The sequence below is a fragment of the Borostomias antarcticus genome, assembly GCF_949987555.1.
Source record: "Borostomias antarcticus genome assembly, chromosome: 24".
NCBI lineage: Eukaryota > Metazoa > Chordata > Actinopteri > Stomiiformes > Stomiidae > Borostomias > Borostomias antarcticus.
Genome location: NC_140257.1, coordinates 1,688,201 through 1,713,369, shown reverse-complemented (window position 1 = coordinate 1,713,369; position 25,169 = coordinate 1,688,201). Strand labels below are relative to the sequence as shown.

The 25,169-nt window shown below is 43.0% G+C and overlaps 1 protein-coding gene across 1 annotated transcript in view; it reads right to left on the bottom strand.

Annotated features, from left to right (window-relative positions):
- LOC311325133 (transferrin receptor protein 1-like) overlaps positions 1-25,169 on the bottom strand; it is a 36,554-nt gene that overhangs the window by 10,300 nt on the left and 1,085 nt on the right. Inside the window, exons 2-8 of the mRNA XM_084457793.1 lie at positions 14,995-15,044; positions 14,543-14,780; positions 13,925-14,117; positions 13,001-13,226; positions 12,644-12,766; positions 8,819-8,917; positions 302-441 (exon numbers count right to left, since the gene is read on the bottom strand). Coding sequence (XP_084313919.1) covers positions 302-441; positions 8,819-8,917; positions 12,644-12,766; positions 13,001-13,226; positions 13,925-14,117; positions 14,543-14,780; positions 14,995-15,027 — 1,052 coding nt within the window. The 5' untranslated portion in view covers positions 15,028-15,044. The remainder of the gene's footprint in view (positions 1-301; positions 442-8,818; positions 8,918-12,643; positions 12,767-13,000; positions 13,227-13,924; positions 14,118-14,542; positions 14,781-14,994; positions 15,045-25,169) is intronic.

Below are 25,169 nucleotides of genomic sequence, written 5' to 3'. Positions count from 1 at the left end.
GGGGGGGCAGGGTTGTGTCTGGAGGGGGGGGGAGGGTTGTGTCTGGAGGGGGGGGGCAGGGTTGTGTCTGGAGGGGGGGGGGCAGGGTTGTGTCTGGGGGGGGGGGGGGGCAGGGTTGTGTCTGGAGGGGGGGGGGGGGCAGGGTTGTGTCTGGAGGGGGGGGGGGGGGGGTTGTGTCTGGAGGGGGGGGGGAGGGTTGTGTCTGGGGGGGGGGGGCAGGGTTGTGTCTGGAGGGGGGGGGGGGCAGGGTTGTGTCTGGGGGGGGGGGGGGCAGGGTTGTGTCTGGAGGGGGGGGTCCTACGTGAGGATGCTGGCAGCCATGGAGCTGGTGAGGGTCTGGGCCGGGATCTGGGGGAGACCAGACGAGCTGACGGGGGAGAAACGGGTGTTCATGAAGGAGGGGAAGCCTGGGGTGTAGGGGTCACCTGAACCCAGATGGACCTGAGGGGGGGGGGGGGGGGGAGAGAGAGAGAGAGAGAGAGAGAGAGGAGAGAGAGAGACGGAGAGAGAGAGACAGAGAGAGAGACGGAGAGAGAGAGACAGAGAGAGAGACAGAGAGAGAGACAGAGAGAGAGACAGAGAGAGAGACAGAGAGAGAGACAGAGAGAGAGACAGAGAGAGAGAGACAGAGAGAGAGACAGAGAGAGAGACAGAGAGAGAGAGAGAGACAGAGAGAGAGACAGAGAGAGAGACAGAGAGAGACAGAGAGAGAGACAGAGAGAGAGACAGAGAGAGAGACAGAGAGAGAGAGAGAGACAGAGAGAGAGACAGAGAGAGAGACAGAGAGAGAGACAGAGAGAGAGACAGAGAGAGAGAGAGAGAGACAGAGAGAGAGACAGAGAGAGAGACAGAGAGAGAGAGACAGAGAGAGAGAGAGAGACAGAGAGAGAGACAGAGAGAGAGACAGAGAGAGAGAGACAGAGAGACAGAAATTAGTACACACATATTACTGTCGCGAATCCCAAACCAATTAGCCTACATCCTCAAATCCGATTCATGCAATTGAAATAAACATTCATGTTCTAGCCTACAGTCGCAATTCAAAGGTGACTATTTTTGTGGCTGTGCAATTACATATAGGCCTAGCGCACGGAATCATGACAGCCTATCACACATTTAATCATACAGATGCGAAATGAGACAATAAATGGCGTATATAAGCTACACAACGGCCAATCACCGCAACAAACACCTATAATAGGCCTAATATTATATTATAATATAATGACAAACACCTATAATAGGCCTAATATTATATTATAATATAATGACAAACACCTATAATAGGCCTGATATTATATTATAATATAATGACCGGAATTTCTCCAGTTTGTCCGGAAAAGTCTAATCTTCCTGGACACATTGACCGCTACCGATTATCTCTAACAGAAACCCTGAGCTGTAGAATAGTATCATTGTAGAATAGTATCATTATAGAATAGTATATCATTATAGAATAGTATATCATGTAGAATAGTATATCATGTAGAATAGTATATCATTATAGAATAGTATATCATTGTAGAATAGTATATCATGTAGACTAGTATATCATTATAGAATAGTATATCATTATAGAATAGTATATCATTGTAGAATAGTATATCATGTAGAATAGTATATCATTATAGAATAGTATATCATGTAGAATAGTATATCATTATAGAATAGTATATCATTGTAGAATAGTATATCATGTAGAATAGCATATCATGTAGAATAGTATATCATTATAGAATAGTATATCATTGTAGAATAGTATATCATTATAGAATAGTATATCATTGTAGAATAGTATCATTATAGAATAGTATATCATGTAGAATAGTATCATTATAGAATAGTATATCATGTAGAATAGTATATCATGTAGAATAGTATATCATGTAGAATAGTATATCATTATAGAATAGTATATCATTATAGAATAGTATATCATTGTAGAATAGTATATCATGTAGAATAGTATATCATGTAGAATAGTATATCATGTAGAATAGTATATCATTATAGAATAGTATATCATGTAGAATAGTATATCATTATAGAATAGTATATCATGTAGAATAGTATCATTATAGAATAGTATATCATGTAGAATAGTATATCATTATAGAATAGTATATCATTGTAGAATAGTATATCATTATAGAATAGTATATCATTGTAGAATAGTATCATTGTAGAATAGTATATCATTATAGAATAGTATATCATTGTAGAATAGTATATCATGTAGAATAGTATATCATGTAGAATAGTATATCATTGTAGAATAGTATATCATGTAGAATAGTATATCATGTAGAATAGTATATCATGTAGAATAGTATATCATGTAGAATAGTATATCATTGTAGAATAGTATATCATGTAGAATAGTATATCATTGTAGAATAGTATATCATGTAGAATAGTATATCATGTAGAATAGTATATCATGTAGAATAGTATATCATTGTAGAATAGTATATCATTATAGAATAGTATATCATTATAGAATAGTATATCATGTAGAATAGTATATCATTATAGAATAGTATATCATGTAGAATAGTGTATCATGTAGAATCATGTAGAATAGTATATCATGTAGAATAGTATATCATGTAGAAAAGTATATCATGTAGAATAGTATATCATGTAGAATAGTATCATTATAGAATAGTATATCATTATAGAATAGTATATCATTATAGAATAGTATATCATTGTAGAATAGTATATCATTGTAGAATAGTATATCATTGTAGAATAGTATATCATGTAGAATAGTATATCATGTAGAATAGTATATCATTATAGAATAGTATATCATGTAGAATAGTATATCATTATAGAATAGTATATCTTGTAGAATAGTATATCATGTAGAATAGTATATCATTATAGAATAGTATATCATTGTAGAATAGTATATCATGTAGAATAGTATCATTATAGAATAGTATATCATTGTAGAATAGTATCATTATAGAATAGTATATCATTGTAGAATAGTATATCATTGTAGAATAGTATATCATTGTAGAATAGTATATCATGTAGAATAGTATATCATTATAGAATAGTATATCATGTAGAATAGTATATCATTGTAGAATAGTATATCATGTAGAATAGTATATCATTGTAGAATAGTATATCATTATAGAATAGTATATCATGTTGAATAGTATATCATGTAGAATAGTATATCATGTAGAATAGTATCATTACAGAATAGTATATCATGTAGAATAGTATATCATTATAGAATAGTATATCATGTAGAATAGTATATCATGTAGAATAGTATATCATGTAGAATAGTATATCATTGTAGAATAGTATATCATGTAGAATAGTATATCATGTAGAATAGTATATCATTATAGAATAGTATATAATGTAGAATAGTATATCATGTAGAATAGTATATCATGTAGAATAGTATATCATTGTAGAATAGTATATCATGTAGAATAGTATATCATTATAGAATAGTATATCATGTAGAATAGTATATCATGTAGAATAGTATATCATTGTAGAATAGTATATCATGTAGAATAGTATATCATTGTAGAATAGTATATCATGTAGAATAGTATATCATGTAGAATAGTATATCATTGTAGAATAGTATATCATGTAGAATAGTATATCATGTAGAATAGTATATCATGTAGAATAGTATATCATGTAGAATAGTATATCATTGTAGAATAGTATATCATGTAGAATAGTATCATTATAGAATAGTATATCATGTAGAATAGTATATCATTATAGAATAGTATATCATGTAGAATAGTATATCATTATAGAATAGTATATCATGTAGAATAGTATATCATTGTAGAATAGTATATCATTATAGAATAGTGTATCATGTAGAATAGTATATCATGTCGAATAGTATCATTATAGAATAGTATATCATTGTAGAATAGTATATCATTGTAGAATAGTATATCATTATAGAATAGTATATCATGTAGAATAGTATATCATGTAGAATAGTATATCATGTAGAATAGTATATCATGTAGAATAGTATATCATTGTAGAATAGTATATCATGTAGAATAGTATATCATGTAGAATAGTATATCATTATAGAATAGTATATCATGTAGAATAGTATATCATGTAGAATAGTATATCATTATAGAATAGTATATCATGTAGAATAGTATATCATGTAGAATAGTATATCATTATAGAATAGTATATCATGTAGAATATTATATCATGTAGAATAGTATATCATTGTAGAATAGTATATCATGTAGAATAGTATATCATGTAGAATAGTATATCATTATAGAATAGTATATCATGTAGAATAGTATATCATGTAGAATAGTATATCATGTAGAATAGTATATCATTGTAGAATAGTATATCATGTAGAATAGTATATCATGTAGAATAGTATATCATTGTAGAATAGTATATCATGTAGAATAGTATATCATGTAGAATAGTATATCATTATAGAATAGTATATCATGTAGAATAGTATATCATTGTAGAATAGTATATCATGTAGAATAGTATATCATGTAGAATAGTATATCATTATAGAATAGTATATCATGTAGAATAGTATATCATGTAGAATAGTATATCATTATAGAATAGTATATCATGTAGAATAGTATATCATTGTAGAATAGTATATCATGTAGAATAGTATATCATGTAGAATAGTATATCATTGTAGAATAGTATCATTGTAGAATAGTATATCATTGTAGAATAGTATATCATGTAGAATAGTATATCATTATAGAATAGTATATCATTATAGAATAGTATATCATTGTAGAATAGTATATCATTGTAGAATAGTATATCATTGTAGAATAGTATATCATGTAGAATAGTATATCATGTAGAATAGTATATCATTGTAGAATAGTATATCATGTAGAATAGTATATCATTGTAGAATAGTATATCATGTAGAATAGTATATCATTATAGAATAGTATCATTGTAGAATAGTATATCATGTAGAATAGTATCATTGTAGAATAGTATATCATGTAGAATAGTATATCATTGTAGAATAGTATATCATGTAGAATAGTATATCATTATAGAATAGTATCATTGTAGAATAGTATATCATGTAGAATAGTATCATTGTAGAATAGTATATCATGTAGAATAGTATATCATGTAGAATAGTATCATTGTAGAATAGTATATCATTATAATAGTATATCATGTAGAATAGTATCATTGTAGTTGTAACAGCGGGTGCTTTATGTGATCCCCTGCATGTGGTGGACTGGAGCTCAGCTGCCCGTCTGTGTTCAGACGCCCAGTGACCCGGTGACATGGGCCGTGTCCGAAATGCATACTACCTGCTACTTGCTATATAGTAGGCACTATATAGTAGGCATACTGCATACTATATAGTACCTACTGTTCCACAAAACGCGTGTAGTATGCGAGAAAATACAGCATGCTACTCGAGTCATCCAGCGGAAGTGACGGGATACGATACTGTTTACTCCCGCGAAGCTGTGGTACAATTATCCGTGTTTTCTGTGATCATTTTGTGTATTATCCACAAAAATTTAGCCTTTTCCTGTCATGGGATGTGCGGCTGCTGCTGCCGCCAGGAGAAGTCGTGTTCACGCTGCAAGAGAAGAGCCGTCATGAGATCTTCTCGACATGCTTGTAGTTGAGGTAAATATTGAACGTTAGCTTGCTAGCTACGCTAGTTAGCTAGGTTAGTTGATAGCCCCGCATGTGCTGGCTTGGGGCTAGCTATACTGTTACATTTGTACCAGGGATGTTATATTAAATAGATTCTGAGGGGCAGGTAAACAAAACAATAAAACTCAACTCATTTTAAAGAGGTGGGTAAACTGAGTTTACCTGGGTTTACTCATCACTACACGCCTGTTACATTTTAGCTCTACAGATAATCTATCTATTATCATATTGTAAAGACAAGTATATGCCATACGCACAAATGAGTTGAAGTTTGCCCTAATAATATTCCCCCTGTAGGCTCACATGGAAGACAGAGGTCCTCACCAAGTCAACCTCCACGTCCCTGCTGAGGACCTATTTTGACGGCGCGGACACAAGGAGGGACTTCAGATTGTCAAAATCGACACAGAGGAACCTTGGTGATGGTCAGGAGGATGGGGCAAGACCATGGAGGTGCTAATAATAGCAATAACAATAATAATAATTCATTGCATTTAGAGCTTTTCTCAGTACTCACCCTTTACAATGGTCTTGTCATTCACAGACAGGTGCTAGTCTTTGGTGGTAACATTACATCAGTCATTTAGCAGACACTTTTGTCCAGCATTACCTTAGTCATTTATTTAGCACACTTTTGTCCAGCATTACCTTAGTCATTTATTTAGCAGACACTTTTGTGTGTCTGCTAAGCGACTTACAGTAGGCCCAATTGCATTAAACCATTTAAAGGTTGAAGACCTTGATGGTGGCCATGGTCCTGCTGCTGCAGATCATCCCAACCCTGGAGATGGCCTCAGAAAGTGTCTCGCAGCGGCAGCATCAGCACAAGCTGCCTGGATCCCAGCTCTTGGTGAGCACAACTACCCCCATCCTGCCATAAGTAGTCAGTCTATCAGTTCATGTGTGCTTTGCCTTGTTCCTTATAGACAGCCTTGAGGCTTTAAACACCGATCAGTTGGTTATAGGCAGCCTTGAGGCATTTGTTGAAATGTATTTGTATTTAAATGTATGTGTAACACTGTACAAAGTAATCAGTTTAAGTATTTTGGGGGGAGACAACAGATCAGCGTTCTCCTGTCAGTACCTTTTGCAAGGAAAGCTAATGATCTGACCAAATATAAACAAGTCAAAAGTATATTTGAAGACCATTGTGTAATAAAAATATCCAAGAAATGTTTATGGTTGTGTTTCTTCCATTATACATGTAAAGGTTACTTCTTGATGTATTAACATTTCAACAAAGTGTAATATCTACACATCAGACACATTGTCTTGATATGTCTACAGGTCATGTACAGTAACTTGGAAGGTCTTAACACAACACGCAGAGTGCTTTGGACATGTAACTCCCTTATCAAGTAGTCTTTAGTCAGACACATTAAACAGTGATGCTTTAATAACCGTCTCTGAATAATTCCAATGAAGCATTGTGAACCAACATGTGTGTTCCGTCTTTTATGCCTAATTGCAAACTACAATGTCCATTAGGAATGTTCTTTTACTCTAATGACTGGTTTTAGGTATAGTGACATTTGTTCTTTGACTGGGAATACATTACAAGGAATGACACACAAACACCAATTTAATTCAAGAAAATACATTTAATAAAAAATAACAAAAACAATAATGGAACAAGATAAAAGTTTTTTTTGACTGGGGCTTCTAGAAGCAACATCAGCCGGTCCTCCCTCTCCTTAAACAACCCCCTTTCCTCCCTCCACTCAGCCTTCATCTCTGCCTTCTCTCTCCCCCATTCAACATCAGCCGGTCCTCCCTCTGGAGGACGGCCAACTCTTCCCTGTTTACGGGGAAGAGAAACACCACGCTGAAAGTTAACTAACGTATGCATTGTTGTTCAGAAGCAATCCAGCGGTCTGTTTACTTTGGATATTGATTCATGTAGGACCTACATCTTAGAAGCTGGGCTGCAGGGGACGACGGAGACAGCCTGGATAAAGCACACAGAGAACCTTGTAGCCATGTACAAGGTGATTTTGATCTACATGCTACATGATAGCAAATATATTGATAGGGACTCTGTTTGTATGACACTAGAAAACTGTTATCTAACCTCATAGGACCTAAAGAGCCCCAGAACTGGGGTCAGCACAGAGGGAGGGGAGGCCACAGCCACTTCGTGGAAGTGGTACGGGGTCTTGGAAGAGGCGATGGGGGCCACCCATGCGGTTACACCGTAAACAGGGAGGAGTTGGCCGTCCTCCAGAGGATCATCGTCCCTGGTGTGGTCGTTGGTCCCTGTAATACATCCAGAAGTATTATGGGACAATGAATACTAATATATTAATATATGATATATGAACAGTTGAACTCGTTTAAATCACGGAATGAACAGACAATTGTTTAAACAACTTCAAGTAACGTTAGGCTCGGTGGCTTAGGTTAGCCATTTAACAACTCATCACAATTTCGACATTTCTTAAGCAATCATGGTCATATTACATGGAAATGTTACTCTGTTTGTCTTGATTCTAGCTATAATAACATTTAAGCTATGACATTAATACGTTTTGAGCAAGAGCCGTCTGAACACCTGTAACGTTAGTAGCCTATTAACGTTAGCTGGGCTAGCTAGCTAACGTAACGTCCACCACAGAGATCAATGCAAGCAGCTAGCTATCATGACGTTCTTTTTCGGAATGTCATTTCTACCCCACCTATATACACAAAACTGCATTTGTAGCTCTGTGTCGTTATAACTAAGATATCTGTCAGAAAAAATAATTTTTTCATCGACAAATTAAGTCAATACTTACATTTGAAAACTCCCGCTGCGGTCCCGGTGACCTCTTCGTTCGCCATCTTTTTTTATTTTTCTCACAGCCCAGTGACGTATCACGTCTCGACTTCCGGAACAGTATGCTCTGGACTATGCTACATTTTCGGCCATTTTTTCGCCTGCTATATAGTACCTACTATATAGTAGGCGAAATACAGTATGCACAGTTTTGATGCAGCATGCTGCATCTCGCCTACTATATAGCAGGTAGTATGCATTTCGGACACGGCCCTGGTCTGTGTTCAGATGGCCAGTGACCCGGTGACCCCGTGACCCGGGGTGGTGTGTGGGAGGCCCACTCACGTGTCCATAGAGCTGGGTGTTCCCGTCCAGCACGTTGGAGCTGTCGGGGTCGGGGTAGATCAGCACCGCAGACGCATTCACCTGGCCGGCGTTGGCCACCTGCAGGATGAGACAGACCGTCAGACCAAGAACCAGAACCAGGACCAGGACCAGACCCAGTACCAGGACCAGGACCAGACCCAGGACCAGGACCAGGACCAGGACCAGGACCAGGACCAGGACCAGGACCAGAACCAGACCCAGGACCAGACCCAGGACCAGGACCAGGACCAGGACCCAGGACCAAGACCCGGACCAGACCCAGGACCAGACCCAGACCCAGGACCAGACCCAGGACCAGACCCAGGACCCAGAACCAGACCCAGTACCAGGACCAGACCCAGAACCAGACCCAGACCCAGACCCAGGACCAGGACCAGACCCAGTACCAGGAACAGACCCAGACCCAGTACCAGGACCAGGACCAGGACCAGACCCAGACCCAGGACCAGGACCAGGACCAGGACCAGACCCAGGACCAGGACCAGGACCAGGACCAGGACCAGGACCAGGACCAGGACCAGTACCAGGACCAGGACCAGGACCAGACCAGGACCAGGACCAGGACCAGACCCAGGACCCAGGACCAGACCAAGGACCAGACCCAGGACCAGACCCAGGACCAGGACCAGACCAGGACCAGGACCAGGACCAGGACCAGACCAGGACCAGGACCCAGGACCAGGACCAGGACCAGACCCAGGACCAGACCCAGGACCAGACCCAGACCAGACCCAGGACCCAGGACCAGACCCAGGACCAGTACCAGTGAATATATATAGGTAAGTAGTAGTATGTAGTGAATATATAAGTAGTGATCATAGTGAAAATATATATAAGTAGTAGTATGTAGTGAATACATAAGTAGTGATCACAGTGAATATATATATAAGTAGTAGTGTGTAGTGAATACATAAGTAGTGATCATAGTGAATATATATATAAGTAGTAGTATGTAGTGAATATATAAGTAGTGATCATAGTGAATATATATAGGTAAGTAGTAGTATGTAGTGAATACATATGTAGTGATCATAGTGAATATATATAGGTAAGTAGTAGTATGTAGTGAATATATAAGTAATGATCATAGTGAATATATATAGGTAAGTAGTAGTATGTAGTGAATATATAAGTAGTGATCATAGTGAAAATATATATAAGTAGTAGTATGTAGTGAATACATAAGTAGTGATCACAGTGAATATATATATAAGTAGTAGTGTGTAGTGAATACATAAGTAGTGATCATAGTGAATATATATATAAGTAGTAGTATGTAGTGAATATATAAGTAGTGATCATAGTGAATATATATAGGTAAGTAGTAGTATGTAGTGAATACATATGTAGTGATCATAGTGAATATATATAGGTAAGTAGTAGTATGTAGTGAATATATAAGTAATGATCATAGTGAATATATATAGGTAAGTAGTAGTATGTAGTGAATATTTAAGTAGTGATCATAGTGAATATATATAGGTAAGTAGTAGTATGTAGTGAATACATAAGTAGTGATCATAGTGAATATATATAGGTAAGTAGTAGTATGTAGTGAATACATAAGTAGTGATCATAGTAAATATATATATAGGTAAGTAGTAGTATGTAGTGAATATATAAGTAGTGATCATAGTGAATATATATAAGTAGTAGTGTGTAGTGAATATATAAGTAGTGATCATAGTGAATATATATAGGTAAGTAGTAGTATGTAGTGAATACATAAGTAGTGATCATAGTGAATATATATAAGTAGTAGTGTGTAGTGAATACATAAGTAGTGATCATAGTGAATATATAGGTAAGTAGTATGTAGTGAATACATAAGTAGTGATCATAGTGAATATATATAGGTAAGTAGTAGTATGTAGTGAATATATAAGTAGTGATCATAGTGAATATATATAAGTAGTAGTGTGTAGTGAATATATAAGTAGTGATCATAGTGAATATATATAGGTAAGTAGTAGTATGTAGTGAATATATAAGTAGTGATCATAGTGAATATATATAGGTAAGTAGTAGTATGTAGTGAATACATAAGTAGTGATCATAGTGAATATATATAGGTAAGTGGTAGTATGTAGTGAATACATAAGTAGTGATCATAGTAAATATATATATAGGTAAGTAGTAGTATGTAGTGAATATATAAGTAATGATCATAGTGAATATATATAGGTAAGTAGTAGTATGTAGTGAATATATAAGTAGTGATCATAGTGAATATATATAGGTAAGTAGTAGTATGTAGTGAATACATAAGTAGTGATCATAGTGAATATATATAGGTAAGTAGTAGTATGTAGTGAATATATAAGTAATGATCGTAGTGAATATATATAGGTAAGTAGTAGTATGTAGTGAATATATAAGTAGTGATCATAGTGAATATATATAGGTAAGTAGTAGTATGTAGTGAATACATAAGTAGTGATCATAGTGAATATATATAGGTAAGTAGTAGTAGTATGTAGTGAATACATATGTAGTGATCATAGTGAATATATATAGGTAAGTAGTAGTATGTAGTGAATATATAAGTAATGATCATAGTGAATATATATAGGTAAGTAGTAGTATGTAGTGAATATATAAGTAGTGATCATAGTGAATATATATAGGTAAGTAGTAGTATGTAGTGAATACATAAGTAGTGATCATAGTGAATATATATAAGTAGTGGTATGTAGTGAATACATAAGTAGTGATCATAGTGAATATATATAGGTAAGTAGTAATATGTAGTGAATATATAAGTAATGATCATAGTGAATATATATAGGTAAGTAGTAGTATGTAGTGAATATATAAGTAGTGATCATAGTGAATATATATAGGTAAGTAGTAGTATGTAGTGAATACATAAGTAGTGATCATAGTGAATATATATAAGTAGTAGTATGTAGTGAATACATAAGTAGTGATCATAGTGAATATATATAGGTAAGTAGTAGTATGTAGTGAATACATAAGTAGTGATCATAGTGAATATATATAAGTAGTAGTATGTAGTGAATACATAAGTAGTGATCATAGTGAATATATATAAGTAGTAGTATGTAGTGAATATATAAGTAGTGATCATAGTGAATATATATAAGTAGTAGTGTGTAGTGAATATATAAGTAGTGATCATAGTGAATATATATAGGTAAGTAGTAGTATGTAGTGAATATATAAGTAGTGATCATAGTGAATATATATATAAGTAGTAGTATGTAGTGAATATATAAGTAGTGATCATAGTGAATATATATAAGTAGTAGTGTGTAGTGAATATATAAGTAGTGATCATAGTGAATATATATAGGCAAGTAGTAGTATGTAGTGAATATATAAGTAGTGATCATAGTGAATATATATAGGTAAGTAGTAGTATGTAGTGAATACATAAGTAGTGATCATAGTGAATATATATAAGTAGTAGTGTGTAGTGAATACATAAGTAGTGATCATAGTGAATATATATAAGTAGTAGTATGTAGTGAATACATAAGTAGTGATCATAGTGAATATATATAGGTAAGTAGTAGTATGTAGTGAATATATAAGTAATGATCATAGTGAATATATATAGGTAAGTAGTAGTATGTAGTGAATATATAAGTAGTGATCATAGTGAATATATATAGGTAAGTAGTAGTATGTAGTGAATACATAAGTAGTGATCATAGTGAATATATATAGGTAAGTAGTAGTATGTAGTGAATATATAAGTAGTGATCATAGTGAATATATATAGGTAAGTAGTAGTATGTAGTGAATATATTCCCTCACTTTCTGGGCGAAGCTGATGCGTCCTCCTCTGAGCAGGAGCACCTTGCCGGCCAGCGTGACGTCCTTCTCCATCACGGCAGTCAGGTCGCTCATCTGTCCGTACGACGCATACACCACGGGCCCCTGGGGGAGGAACACGCCGTTGAGCAGAGGTGAGCACATCCACCGGCCCCCCGGCGCCAGACCGCTCCCGTGCGCGAGCAGAGAGAGGGAGGAGCCTGAGGGTTGGCAGTGCCGCGCTGATCTAGGTCAGATTATAATCTCGCAGATTACCGGAACTACTGCATGTAGCAAATATAAACACATCTCTATTGATCTGTGCTATATCATCCATCTCTCTGAGTGTGTGGTTTGTACCTGGACGGTTCCGTTGGCGCTGTAGGCCAGGTAGCCTGACAGCTGGCCCACCTCGGCCCCCCGGAACTGGACCCGGTTGGAGCCCGAGGCCGGGGGGTCCTGCAGGCGCACGTAGTGCTCGTCCGTCCAGGTGCTCATGCTGGCCTCCTGGAACCTGGTCACCACCAGTTCGGCAAGGTCCTCGTCGCCAAGGGAACCGGCCTGGTGGCTGTCACTGGCAAAGTCACTAGAGAGAACCAGAGGAAGAGGAGGAGGGGGAGGAGGAGGAGGGGGGGGGGGGAGGAGGAGGAGGAGGAGGAGAGGGAGGAGGAAGAGGCGGAGGAGGGGGAGGAGGATGGAGCAGGAGCAGGAGGAGGAGGAGTAGGAGGATGGAGCAGGAGGAGGAGGAGGATGGAGCAGGAGGGGGAGGAGGAGGATGGAGCAGGAGGAGGAGGATGGAGCAGGAGGAGGAGGGAGCAGGAGCAGGAGGAGGGGGAGGAGGAGGATGGAGCAGGAGGGGGAGGAGGAGGATGGAGCAGGAGGAGGAGGAGGAGGATGGAGCAGGAGGAGGAGGGAGCAGGAGCAGGAGGAGGGGGAGGAGGAGGATGGAGCAGGAGGAGGAGGAGGATGGAGCGGGGGAGAGAGCAGAGACAGGGAGGCAGAGAGAGGAGGCAGACCTGTTCATATGTGGTCCCTTGCGAGTTGTAAGGTAACGGAACGCAACTGTACTTCTTCAGCAAGAGTATTAACTTCTGTTTACCAGACCTCCATTATGAAGTCCCTGATTGTGGTTCTACCAGCGCAGAACCACATATATCCATCCTGATCGTGGTTCTACCAGCACAGAACCACATATATCCATCCTGAGGGGCTTGGAGTGCCTTTAAAACATATACAGATGGATTTTTTGGTCAACCTCCGGGACGTCTGGGGGTGGTGGGCTACCTGAAGGTCTGCTCGAAGCCCGCCGCGCTGAGCTTCTGGGCCAGCAGGGTCTTGACCTCGCTCCAGTCCAGCTGGGGGGGGGCGCCGATCTCACGGGATGTGTCGGCGGCGGGGTCGTCGCTGTCCAATTGGGCGGCGGCACAGGCGGGTTCCACTTCCTGCTTCTGGTGTACATAGTAGCCAATCATGTAGCCTGAAAAAGATGAGATGGAGAGGGAGAGAGGGAGGACAAGATCACGATGAGACAGAGAGAGGGGGAGGGGTAGAGATCATATTACAGCCTGAAGCACTAAATCAACAATTAAGACGCACAATGACGTCTCAACCTTCTAGGGTTTCATCTCTACTCCCAATTACACAGCTTCTCTTTACTCTTGAGTTAAACCAGCCTCCAGGCCTCCAGGGCACCAGGCCTCCAGGGCACCAGGCCTCCAGGGCACCGGGCCTCCAGGGCACCGGGCCTCCAGGGCACCGGGCCTCCAGGGCACCAGGCCTCCAGGGCACCAGGCCTCCAGGGCACCAGGCCTCCAGGCCTCCAGGGCACCAGGCCTCCAGGGCATGGAAACAAAGCCCGCATTCCTTCCCTGTTTCTCATCCCGTCCGCCCTTCCTCCCTTACCGATGATGAAGATGAGGAGGGTGCATGAAACCAGGAAGCAGATGTTCTTGGCCGTGCGCCGGGGCTTGTGGACCACGTAGGGGCCGTCGCCGCCCTGGTGGTTGAGGTGGTCGCCCACGCCGTTGCCTCCCACCTCCTCGTCCATGTCGGACGACAGCTTCATCTCCACCTGGCTGTGCTCTCCCTCCATGTTCTCCGTGAGGTTGAAGCGCGTGTACGAGCGCGGCTCGCCATTGAACTGGAGGGAGGGAGGGAGGGAGGGAGGGAGGGAGGGAGAACAGGAGGAAAGAGTGAGAGAGGTAAGGAGAGAAGGTGTGCATGCAGTACTCTGCGGATACAGATCTGTCCAATCAATCAGAGTTTCTACACCAGTACACCAAACAGTGGCCACTTCCAAAAGTGGAATACTGGCCTTTTTCAGACAGAAATCTCAATCGCTCAATGGTACTCACTATTTTGGATATTGTTGTCCTTGCCTGTTCCATCTTAGCTGCCTAGGTGCCTGAAGGAAAATCAAATAAATGTGTGTTAATGTAGAAGAGCTAGCAGGTGTTCCAGGAGTCATGCTAGAAAGGCCCTTCTCCCACGCCCTCCTTCCTTCACAGCTCCAGGTACCACTGCTTGTTTATGTTATTTCCATATTCCTATTCCATTTCTTCCAAGGAAACCTGAATGGCCAAAGAGGTCCCTCCCCTTGTCCAAACACCTCCAGCAGCACCTGGAGAGCTGCTTATTAGAGTCTAGTCAGTTCCCAGCCACAGACCCTCACAGAGGGGCCAGGGACGGCCAGCCCTGCCTCTATGGGACGTCCAGGGACGGCCAGCCCTGCCTCTATGGGACGTCCAGGGAAGAAGAACGTTGTCTCAGGGCCATAAACGGTGGGCTCTCAGCAGGGGAGACACTCAAGACCTGGAACAAGACCTGGAACACTAGACTGATGGATATTTACCTTTCTTGACCCTTGACCTCTTCACCAGAGAAGCATGGGGTGGACTACAGTACAGACTGAAAACATGAGGCTGCCATTGGCTAAGTATGTAGTGCCTAGTGTGTAGTGGTCAGTCAGCGCATGGAGATGAGGTAGTTTTCTAAACTGGACAGAGGGTGACAGCAAAGCCCCAGGCTTATCATTATATGGATTAATTAATCATTTACCTTATTAATCATAAGAGCTAATTCTTTCTTCATGTAAAATACAATTATTTTAATGCAGTACTTTCAGTCCAGTTTGCAGTTGTCGTTTTATTCTTATTTTTATCTACCATTTTAACCGTTTTACATTTTTCTGTAAAGCACTGTGCTACATTTGTTTGTATGAACAGTGCTATATAAATAACGTTGACTTTGACAGTACAAACCACTTCTTTCCTCATAGTGAAGAATGAGTTCCTCAATGATTTCAGTGGAAAACAATACCTTGCCTTAGCACCTTGCACTGAAATAAGGAAGGAGAACCTCCTCGCATAACCACACACGGATGTAAAAACTATTACAATAACTATTACAATAACATTAACACACCTCACTTCTGCTTTCCTAAAATGGCAGCAGCTGCTGGCCCTGAAACCCAGCTGAGCTCTGGCTGCCGTGGCGCTTCACACCCTCGCTCATAACATTACCCCTGACCCTGAAACAATCAACCCTTTCACACACTCACTGACCTTCACCCACATTCTCCAGTCTCTACAGCACTGGATACATCCTGGCCTAGCTCACTGGATACATCCTGGCCTAGCTCCCTAAGCTCAGCTTGCCTAGGACTAGCTGACAGGTCTTTCAGAAATGGGCAAACTCCTGAAAAACGTGTTTGAGTCAAATCACCTAAGTCAGGCCTATTTGTATGTGTTGATCCCTGGGTGACCTCTAGTGTCATACTCTGCCCCAGTGGAGTGAGATTCCTGAGGACATGGCATGAGAGCAACTCTGGGCAAATGCCAGGACATATCCATGTAATGGCGGCGGATGGGGCACTGAGAATGCAGCTTCTAAAAAATCTATTTTCTGCCACGAAACGGTTGTTTTCATCAATCTGTCTTGATGAATCGCTAGTTGTGCTTACATAGAGAGCATAGGCCTGTTGTGGTTTTTCACATGCCTCTGTAATATGATCTTTAGAAACGTCTTTAGAAACAAAATAGCTTCCCCACTTGCTCCAGCACGCATACGCACAGCGCACAAGCGTTGCTCCAGCACGCTGTGCGCATGCGTGCTGGAGCAAGTGAGGAAGCTATTTAGAAGGGGGTTTAGAAGCTGCATTCTCAGTGCCCCGTCCGCCGCCATTACAGTACATGGATATACTTGGCTCGCGCTGGATTTTAATTTCTTCTACAGGCCTCCGAATTACACCAAAGTGATCTCAGTGAGTGAAACGTCTTATAATATGCCGTATTATAATAATTATAATAAGGTCCAGGTTGTCGAAAAACGAGCATTGTCCTTTAACTCCCATACAAAGGGTTGCTTAAGAAGGGTTTCTTAAAGGAGTAGTAAAGGGAAAAATCATGTTTAGTCCTGTTTTAAGGTTACTTATAATCATATACAATGGTTCAGATTAAAACGTTGACAAAACTAGCACTTTTGAGAAAGTATGATAATTGCTCTACCACCGTTTTTGGTCATACAATGGATGTGGGTGGGCACCGTGAAAAATCATTCAAAAACATGTTACTCTCTCGATTTCAAAGACAAGAAGCTCACCGAGGGGGTAATTGGTGTTCTGACATCAAATTCGCCGCAAAGTATGAATCCTGTAGGGTTTTATTGATCATTTTATGAAATCCATTGACTTGTATTGACGCGACCGTTGTAGATGTGTAGATCAATCCGCAGAGGGGATTCAGGAACGGAACTACTTACGGTAGCTATTGTTATTGTTTATGTTGCTAGGCTACCTAGTTTGCGGAAGTTTACACACGTATGTGCTGCGACTAAATAGTTATATGCTAAATGTTTTAAAAAGCCTTTCCAGATGAACTAGAATCTTACTTTATGGTGAATTATATGTCAGAACACCAACTAACACCTCGGTCAGTTTCTTGTCTTTGAAATTTAGTGTTTAACATGTTTTTTGAATGATTTTTCAAGGTGCCCAACCACATCCATTGTATGACCTAAACGGTGGTAGAGCAATTATCAGACTTTCTCAAAAGTGCTAGCTTTGTCAACGTTTTGATCTGAACCATTGTATATGATCATAAGTAACCTTAAAACAGGGCTAAACATGCATTTTCCCTTTACTACTCCTTTAAGAAGGTTCTTTATCGAGAAACGCGGCCATTGTAAATAGACCATATTCAAACCATATTGTAAATAGACCATATTCAAACTATATTGTAAATAGGCCATATTCAAACCATATTGTAAATAGACCATATTGGATTTTTAAGTTATTAGGAATAATTTATTAGAAGGAATTATTTATTGGAGGAAAATTAGTAGCCTACTTCATTGGAACTTGACTGAAGACAATAATTTAAAAAAGGGGGGTATTTTATCAAAATGTCCTGGACAAAGCCTTCTACTCTTGGGTGTGAAGAAGACATTCTTAGAGCTTCACCAGAGAAACACAATCCTTCATAGAGGAAATGAATAGTGAAGGAAGTGTTGTGCTCTGTTGGGCACGCAGCCTCACAGGTGCCAGAGGGCAGGTGTGTGCAGGTGCCAGAGGGCAGGTGTGTGCAGGTAGGAGAGGCTTCAACCTCTAGATATAGAAACAGGACAGGTAGTTCTGGTCCCTTGACTTCTCATGACTCTTTGCTTTTCAGCGTACCCTGAGTTTGATCATACAGCTGTATTTGTTTAGGTATTTCATTTATTTGACAGTGGCTTTTTTTTTTTTGCTATTGGCCGATTAATCGTCTATCGGCTTTTTCCTGCTCCAAACTATCATTATTACATTGGCCTTTAAAAATCCACTATTGGTTGAACACTAGAAGCATTGAAGCAGTACAAGTTCTTTAGGTGAGCCATGTCTGGAGGTCCTAGGACATTTTTATGTTTGTAAATGCCAAACATACCCAGCTCTGGTGGGGTTAATACTTTAATCAGCTTAGTAAACTATTTCAGATAGAGAAACCTATGGATTAGAGATGAAAATCTGTGTGTGTGTGTGTGTGTGCACCTTCTTATGCAGACAAATCATATAAAAAGTTAAATAAAATAATTAACCTCCACAGAGCTTTTTGAAAGGTGCGAAATAAACATTATGAATTTATCATTTTATTAATTTTGACGAGTCCGAAATGAAGTTGTGTAATCTCCATCTGAGGTTTGATTGACATCTCTAACAAGGCTCATAGTATTACCACATTGGTACCACTCAGTATCTCTGAGCGATCAAGAGTCAGAATACTATTGGCTCACAAGCCTGGTTATGGAGTTGTTGGATTTGTCTGAAAATTTGTCTAAAAATTGTCCACAGCCTTTAAAGGTAAGAGAGCCTGAAGAGAACATTCAGGAAACAAGGGGCCTTACATGACACCTCTAAAACAGACCCACCACAGACCAACCACAGACCAGCCACAGACCAGCCTATAGCCACAGACCAGCCTCCAACCACAGACCAGCCTCCAACCACAGACCAGCCTCCAACCACAGACCAGCCTCCAACCACAGACCAGCCTCCAACCACAGACCAGCCTATAGCCACAGACCAGCCACAGACCAGCCTATAGCCACAGACCAGCCTATAGCCACAGACCAGCCACAGACCAGCCTATAGCCACAGACCAGCCACAGACCAGCCTCCAACCACAGACCAGCCTCCAACCACAGACCAGCCTCCAACCACAGACCAGCCTCCAACCACAGACCAGCCTATAGCCACAGACCAGCCACAGACCAGCCTCCAACCACAGACCAGCCTATAGCCACAGACCAGCCACAGACCAGCCTATAGCCACAGACCAGCCTATAGCCACAGACCAGCCACAGACCAGCCTATAGCCACAGACCAGCCACAGACCAGCCTATAGCCACAGACCAGCCACAGACCAGCCTCCAACCACAGACCAGCCTCCAACCACAGACCAGCCTATAGCCACAGACCAGCCACAGACCAGCCTCCAACCACAGACCAGCCACAGACCAGCATCTAGCCCAGACCAGCCACAGACCAGCCTATAGCCACAGACCAGCCTATAGCCACAGACCAGCCTATAGCCACAGACCAGCCACAGACCAGCCTATAGCCCCAGACCAGCCTATAGCCACAGACCAGCCTCCAACCACAGACCAGCCTATAGACCAGCCACAGACCAGCCTATAGCCACAGAGCAGCCTCTCCTCGTCTGTATCTGCCCTGAGTGAGATCAGGACACATGCATGTTGGAGATAGCGGCGGACATCTTGAGACACACCCTGCCAGGAAGCAACAGTTCAAGCTTAAGACAGGCGTGGCCCAAAGCTCACACACATCCAGGATTAAGAGACAAGATACTCGACAGCAATGACTAACAAACGCACAGCGTCGGCCTGGTCACCAGTAGAGCCTGGACCAGGAGAGCCTGGACCAGGAGAGGCCTGGTCACCAGTAGAGCCTGGACCAGGAGAGGCCTGGTCACCAGGAGAGCCTGGACCAGGAGAGGCCTGGTCACCAGGAGAGCCTGGACCAGGAGAGGCCTGGTCACCAGGAGAGGCCTGGACCAGGAGAGGCCTGGACCAGGAGAGGCCTGGTCACCAGGAGAGCCTGGACCAGGAGAGGCCTGGACCAGGAGAGGCCTGGACCAGGAGAGGCCTGGTCACCAGGAGAGGCCTGGACCAGGAGAGGCCTGGACCAGGAGAGGCCTGGTCACCAGTAGAGCCTGGACCAGGAGAGGCCTGGTCACCAGGAGAGCCTGGACCAGGAGAGGCCTGGTCACCAGGAGAGCCTGGACCAGGAGAGGCCTGGTCACCAGGAGAGGCCTGGACCAGGAGAGGCCTGGACCAGGAGAGGCCTGGTCACCAGGAGAGCCTGGACCAGGAGAGGCCTGGACCAGGAGAGGCCTGGACCAGGAGAGGCCTGGTCACCAGGAGAGGCCTGGACCAGGAGAGGCCTGGACCAGGAGAGGCCTGGTCACCAGGAGAGCCTGGACCAGGAGAGGCCTGGACCAGGAGAGGCCTGGACCAGGAGAGGCCTGGACCAGGAGAGGCCTGGACACCAGTAGAGGCCTGGTCACCAGTAGAGCCTGGACCAGGAGAGGCCTGGACCAGGAGAGGCCTGGACACCAGTAGAGCCTGGACCAGGAGAGGCCTGGTCACCAGGAGAGGCCTGGTCACCAGTAGAGCCTGGACCAGGAGAGGCCTGGACCAGGAGAGGCCTGGTCACCAGGAGAGGCCTGGACCAGGAGAGGCCTGGTCACCAGTAGAGCCTGGACCAGGAGAGGCCTGGACCAGGAGAGGCCTGGTCACCAGTAGAGCCTGGACCAGGAGAGGCCAGCCGTGAGGAACCAGCTGCTGAGGCTGCTGGGAACACAGTTCAAACAGAAGTGATCTGGTCCAGGCTAGGACAGAAACAATATTTGGACCAGACTGTGAAAGCTTAGTTAGCCAAGACTAGTCCTTAACTAAGAAAGATGAACATGGAGATTCTCCATCGAAAAGGTCTTTTTAGTTATAGTCTAGGATTAGTTTAATCTGTCTCCAAAGGATCACATTCCCAGACTCAGACTGGGTCTGAAGACATCACGGTTGTAAAACTAGGTTTGACCCTAGTCTGAGTCTGGGAGACTGGCCTTCGTCCTAGAGACGACCTCTACCTGCCCTCCACACTGAGGAGACCTCTACCTGCCCTCCACACTGAGGAGACCTCTACCTGCCCTCCACACTGAGGACACCTCTACCTGCCCTCCACACTGAGGACACCTCTACCTGCCCTCCACACTGAGGAGACCTCTACCTGCCCTCCACACTGAGGACACCTCTACCTGCCCTCCACACTGAGGAGACCTCTACCTGCCCTCCACACTGAGGAGACCTCTACCTGCCCTCCACACTGAGGAGACCTCTACCTGCCCTCCATACTGAGGAGACCTCTACCTGCCCTCCACACTGAGGAGACCTCTACCTGCCCTCCACACTGAGGAGACAGGACGGGTCACTGAGGAGACAGGACAGGTCACTGAGGAGACAGGACAGGTCACTGAGGAGACAGGACAGGTCACTGAGGAGACAGGACGGGTCACTGAGGAGACAGGACGGGTCACTGAGGAGACAGGACAGGTCACTGAGGAGACAGGACAGGTCACTGAGGAGACAGGACAGGTCACTGAGGAGACAGGACGGGTCACTGAGGAGACAGGACGGGTCACTGAGGAGACAGGACAGGTCACTGAGGAGACAGGACGGGTCACTGAGGAGACAGGACGGGTCACTGAGGAGACAGGACAGGTCACTGAGGAGACAGGACAGGTCACTGAGGAGACAGGACAGGTCACTGATGAGACAGTAGAGCTGCAACAAACGACTATTTCAATAGTCGAGTAGTCACCGATTATTGAAACGATTAGTCGACTAGTCGTTTAATTTACTTTTTTATTTTTTACAACAATAACTGGGTTAATGTCATGAATATAAAATGCCTCTTATGGTATTTAGCCATCAGCTTTAAATTTAGCAAGACAAGAAAGAACAAACTTCCATTCAAAAATGCTTGTTTTACCATTTTGTCCTGCTGAGTGAACTCTGAACGCTATTGCGCAATGCGCATGTGCGACTCGGGGGGGACAAAAAAAAATCCCTCAGGCTATCCAGACGACAATAACAACAATTACATTTGTTGGCGACTATTTGTATTGTCGATTAGTCATCGATTAATTGACTAATCGTTGCAGCCCTATGAGACAGTGACAGGTCACTGATGAGACAGGACAGGTCAGACTGAAGAGACAGGACAGGTCAGACTGAAGAGACAGGACAGGTCAGACTGATGAGAGAGGACAGGTCAGACTGAAGAGACAGGACAGGTCAGACTGAAGAGACAGGACAGGTCAGACTGAAGAGACAGGACAGGTCAGACTGAAGAGAGAGGACAGGTCAGACTGAAGAGAGAGGACAGGTCAGACTGAAGAGACAGGACAGGTCAGACTGAAGAGAGAGGACAGGTCAGACTGAAGAGAGAGGACAGGTCAGACTGAAGAGAGAGGACAGGTCAGACTGAAGAGACAGGACAGGTCAGACTGAAGAGAGAGGACAGGTCAGACTGAAGAGAGAGGACAGGTCAGACTGAAGAGAGAGGACAGGTCAGACTGAAGAGAGACAGGACAGGTCAGACTGAAGAGACAGGACAGGTCAGACTGATGAAGTCAGCACCATCACCGTAAGAAAGCAGCACCTTCCCCTGAATTCCCAGACAGCATTGCTTCACCAGGGAGCAGGGGGGGAACAGGGAGGAGCAGGGGGGGAACAGGGGAGGGAACAGGGGAGGGAGCAGGGAGGGAACAGGGGAGGGAACAGGGGAGGGAACAGGGGAGGGAACAGGGGAGGGAACAGGGAGGAGAGCAGGGGGGGGAGCAGGGGGGAGGAGCAGGACAGTTGTTGAAGGACAAATCGTCCTGGACAGCTAATCAGACTGTTGTAGCGAGACAATTTGTCTCCTCCTGTCTTTTGTTGGGGCTGACAGTCACAGTGGTTGGCATGGAGAACTTTTAGAAACCCTCCGAGAGAGAGAGAGAGAGAGAGAGAGAGAGAGAGAGAGGGGGGGGGGGGGCAGAATGAGTTAGAGAAGAGAGAGAGAGAGAGAGAGAGAGAGAGAGAGAGAGAGAGAGAGAGAGAGAGAGAGAGAGAACCCTGGTGACCTTTAGCTCAGAAATAGACTCCAGTTAAAATGAGGTTCCTAATCTAGCCAACATTACAACACTGTGGTCCCGGACTCAGCTGCTGGAGGGGTGCGGAGCTTCAAGAGATGTTCCTCCAGAGATAAGGACAGGAGTATATATATATTGTTGATGTATTTATCCTATAAGGCTTCATGGTATTCATGGTTCACAGAGCATCTTTGTAAAAGTGACCCGTCTCAAAAAAACAAACCCTGTTTAAATAAAGGGTTAAAAACTAAAAGGCCAAGTAGATTTGTGTCAGTTTAATCCCCTGACCGGGGGAGGAGGGGGGAGGGGGGGAGGAGGGGAGGAGGGGAGGAGGGGGGGAGGGGGGCATGTAGGAGTCAGTCTGCTCCATGGTGAGAGAACATGTGAGAGTCACACATGCAGAGTTATCCCTGGGAAACAGCCAGACCCGAGGAGCAGGCAGGATAACACGCACACGCAGACCCCAGATCTGCCTACATCTGCCTCCGTCTGAACGAGTCAGACACACGCAGACCCCAGATCTGCCTCGATCTGCCTCCGTCTGAACGAGTCAAACACACACAGTCCCCAGATCTGCCTACATCTGCCTCCGTCTGAACGAGTCAGACACACGCAGACCCCAGATCTGCCTCGATCTGCCTCCGTCTGAACGAGTCAAACACACGCAGACCCCAGATCTGCCTAGATCTGCCTCCGTCTGAACGAGTCAAACACACACAGTCCCCAGATCTGCCTAGATCTGCCTCCATCTGAATGAGTCAGACACACGCAGACCCCAGATCTGCCTCCGTCTGAATGAGTCAGACACGATCTGCTCACTCAACTCTCTGAATTTAGAGAATGCCGACAATGAACAGTAGCCTAGCTGTTTTATTATAAAGTCACTATTGTGACTTATGTGACCTTTACTGAGAATAATAATATTACATTTTATTTGTAAAGCACTTTTATCCTTGTGGTGGGCTATTCAATTTAAATGCCACTCCTCAAATTATGTTCAAGGAATGGCTTTTCAATTGAATAGGCCATCACAAGGATAAAAGTGTTTTGTAAATAAAAAATATTATTATTAGTATTATTAGGCTATAAAAAGTCTGCACACACTTGGAGCTGTCAGTGTTGAAGTTGTTCAAGACTGAGCCGGTGGCCACGGTGGGACAGGGACAGGACTTTAAGGACAGGGAGCCAAAAACGTGTCCAGATCCGCTGCTGTGGGCTTGGTTGTATGAGTACTAACGCACTTATAGGCACAGTTAGGCTGAATAATAACAGTAGCTTAGGCCACCTTAATTTGGGGGTAACTTACGACAGTTATGCATTTGTCACGTCTACTTTGTACATGGACTGTAGGCACAGGCACGTGCATGGTGTCATTTTAACTTCTAACTGGCATTCTCGAATAACGGACGTTTTAATCGGTGGACCACCTGCCTCTGTAGACCAGGGGACTACCTGTCTCTGTAGACCAGGGGACCCGGTGGACGACCTGCCTGTAGACCAGGGGACACCGGTGGACCACCTGCCTCTGTAGACCAGGGGACACCGGTGGACCACCTGCCTCTGTAGACCAGGGGACACCGGTGGACCACCTGCCTCTGTAGACCAGGGGACCACCTGCCTCTGTAGACCAGGGGACCCGGTGGTCTGTCTGTGTACCGGGCTGATTTGGGACTATACTCTATCGGCCAAATAGCTTCCGCGGCGGCGGCAAAATGCAGCTCCTTCAACTGCCAGTCAGTCTGGAGACAGAGAGAGCAGATAGAGAGAGCAGATAGAGAGAGCAGATAGAGAGAGGAGATAGAGAGAGCAGATAGAAAGAGGAGATAGAGAGAGCAGATAGAGAGAGC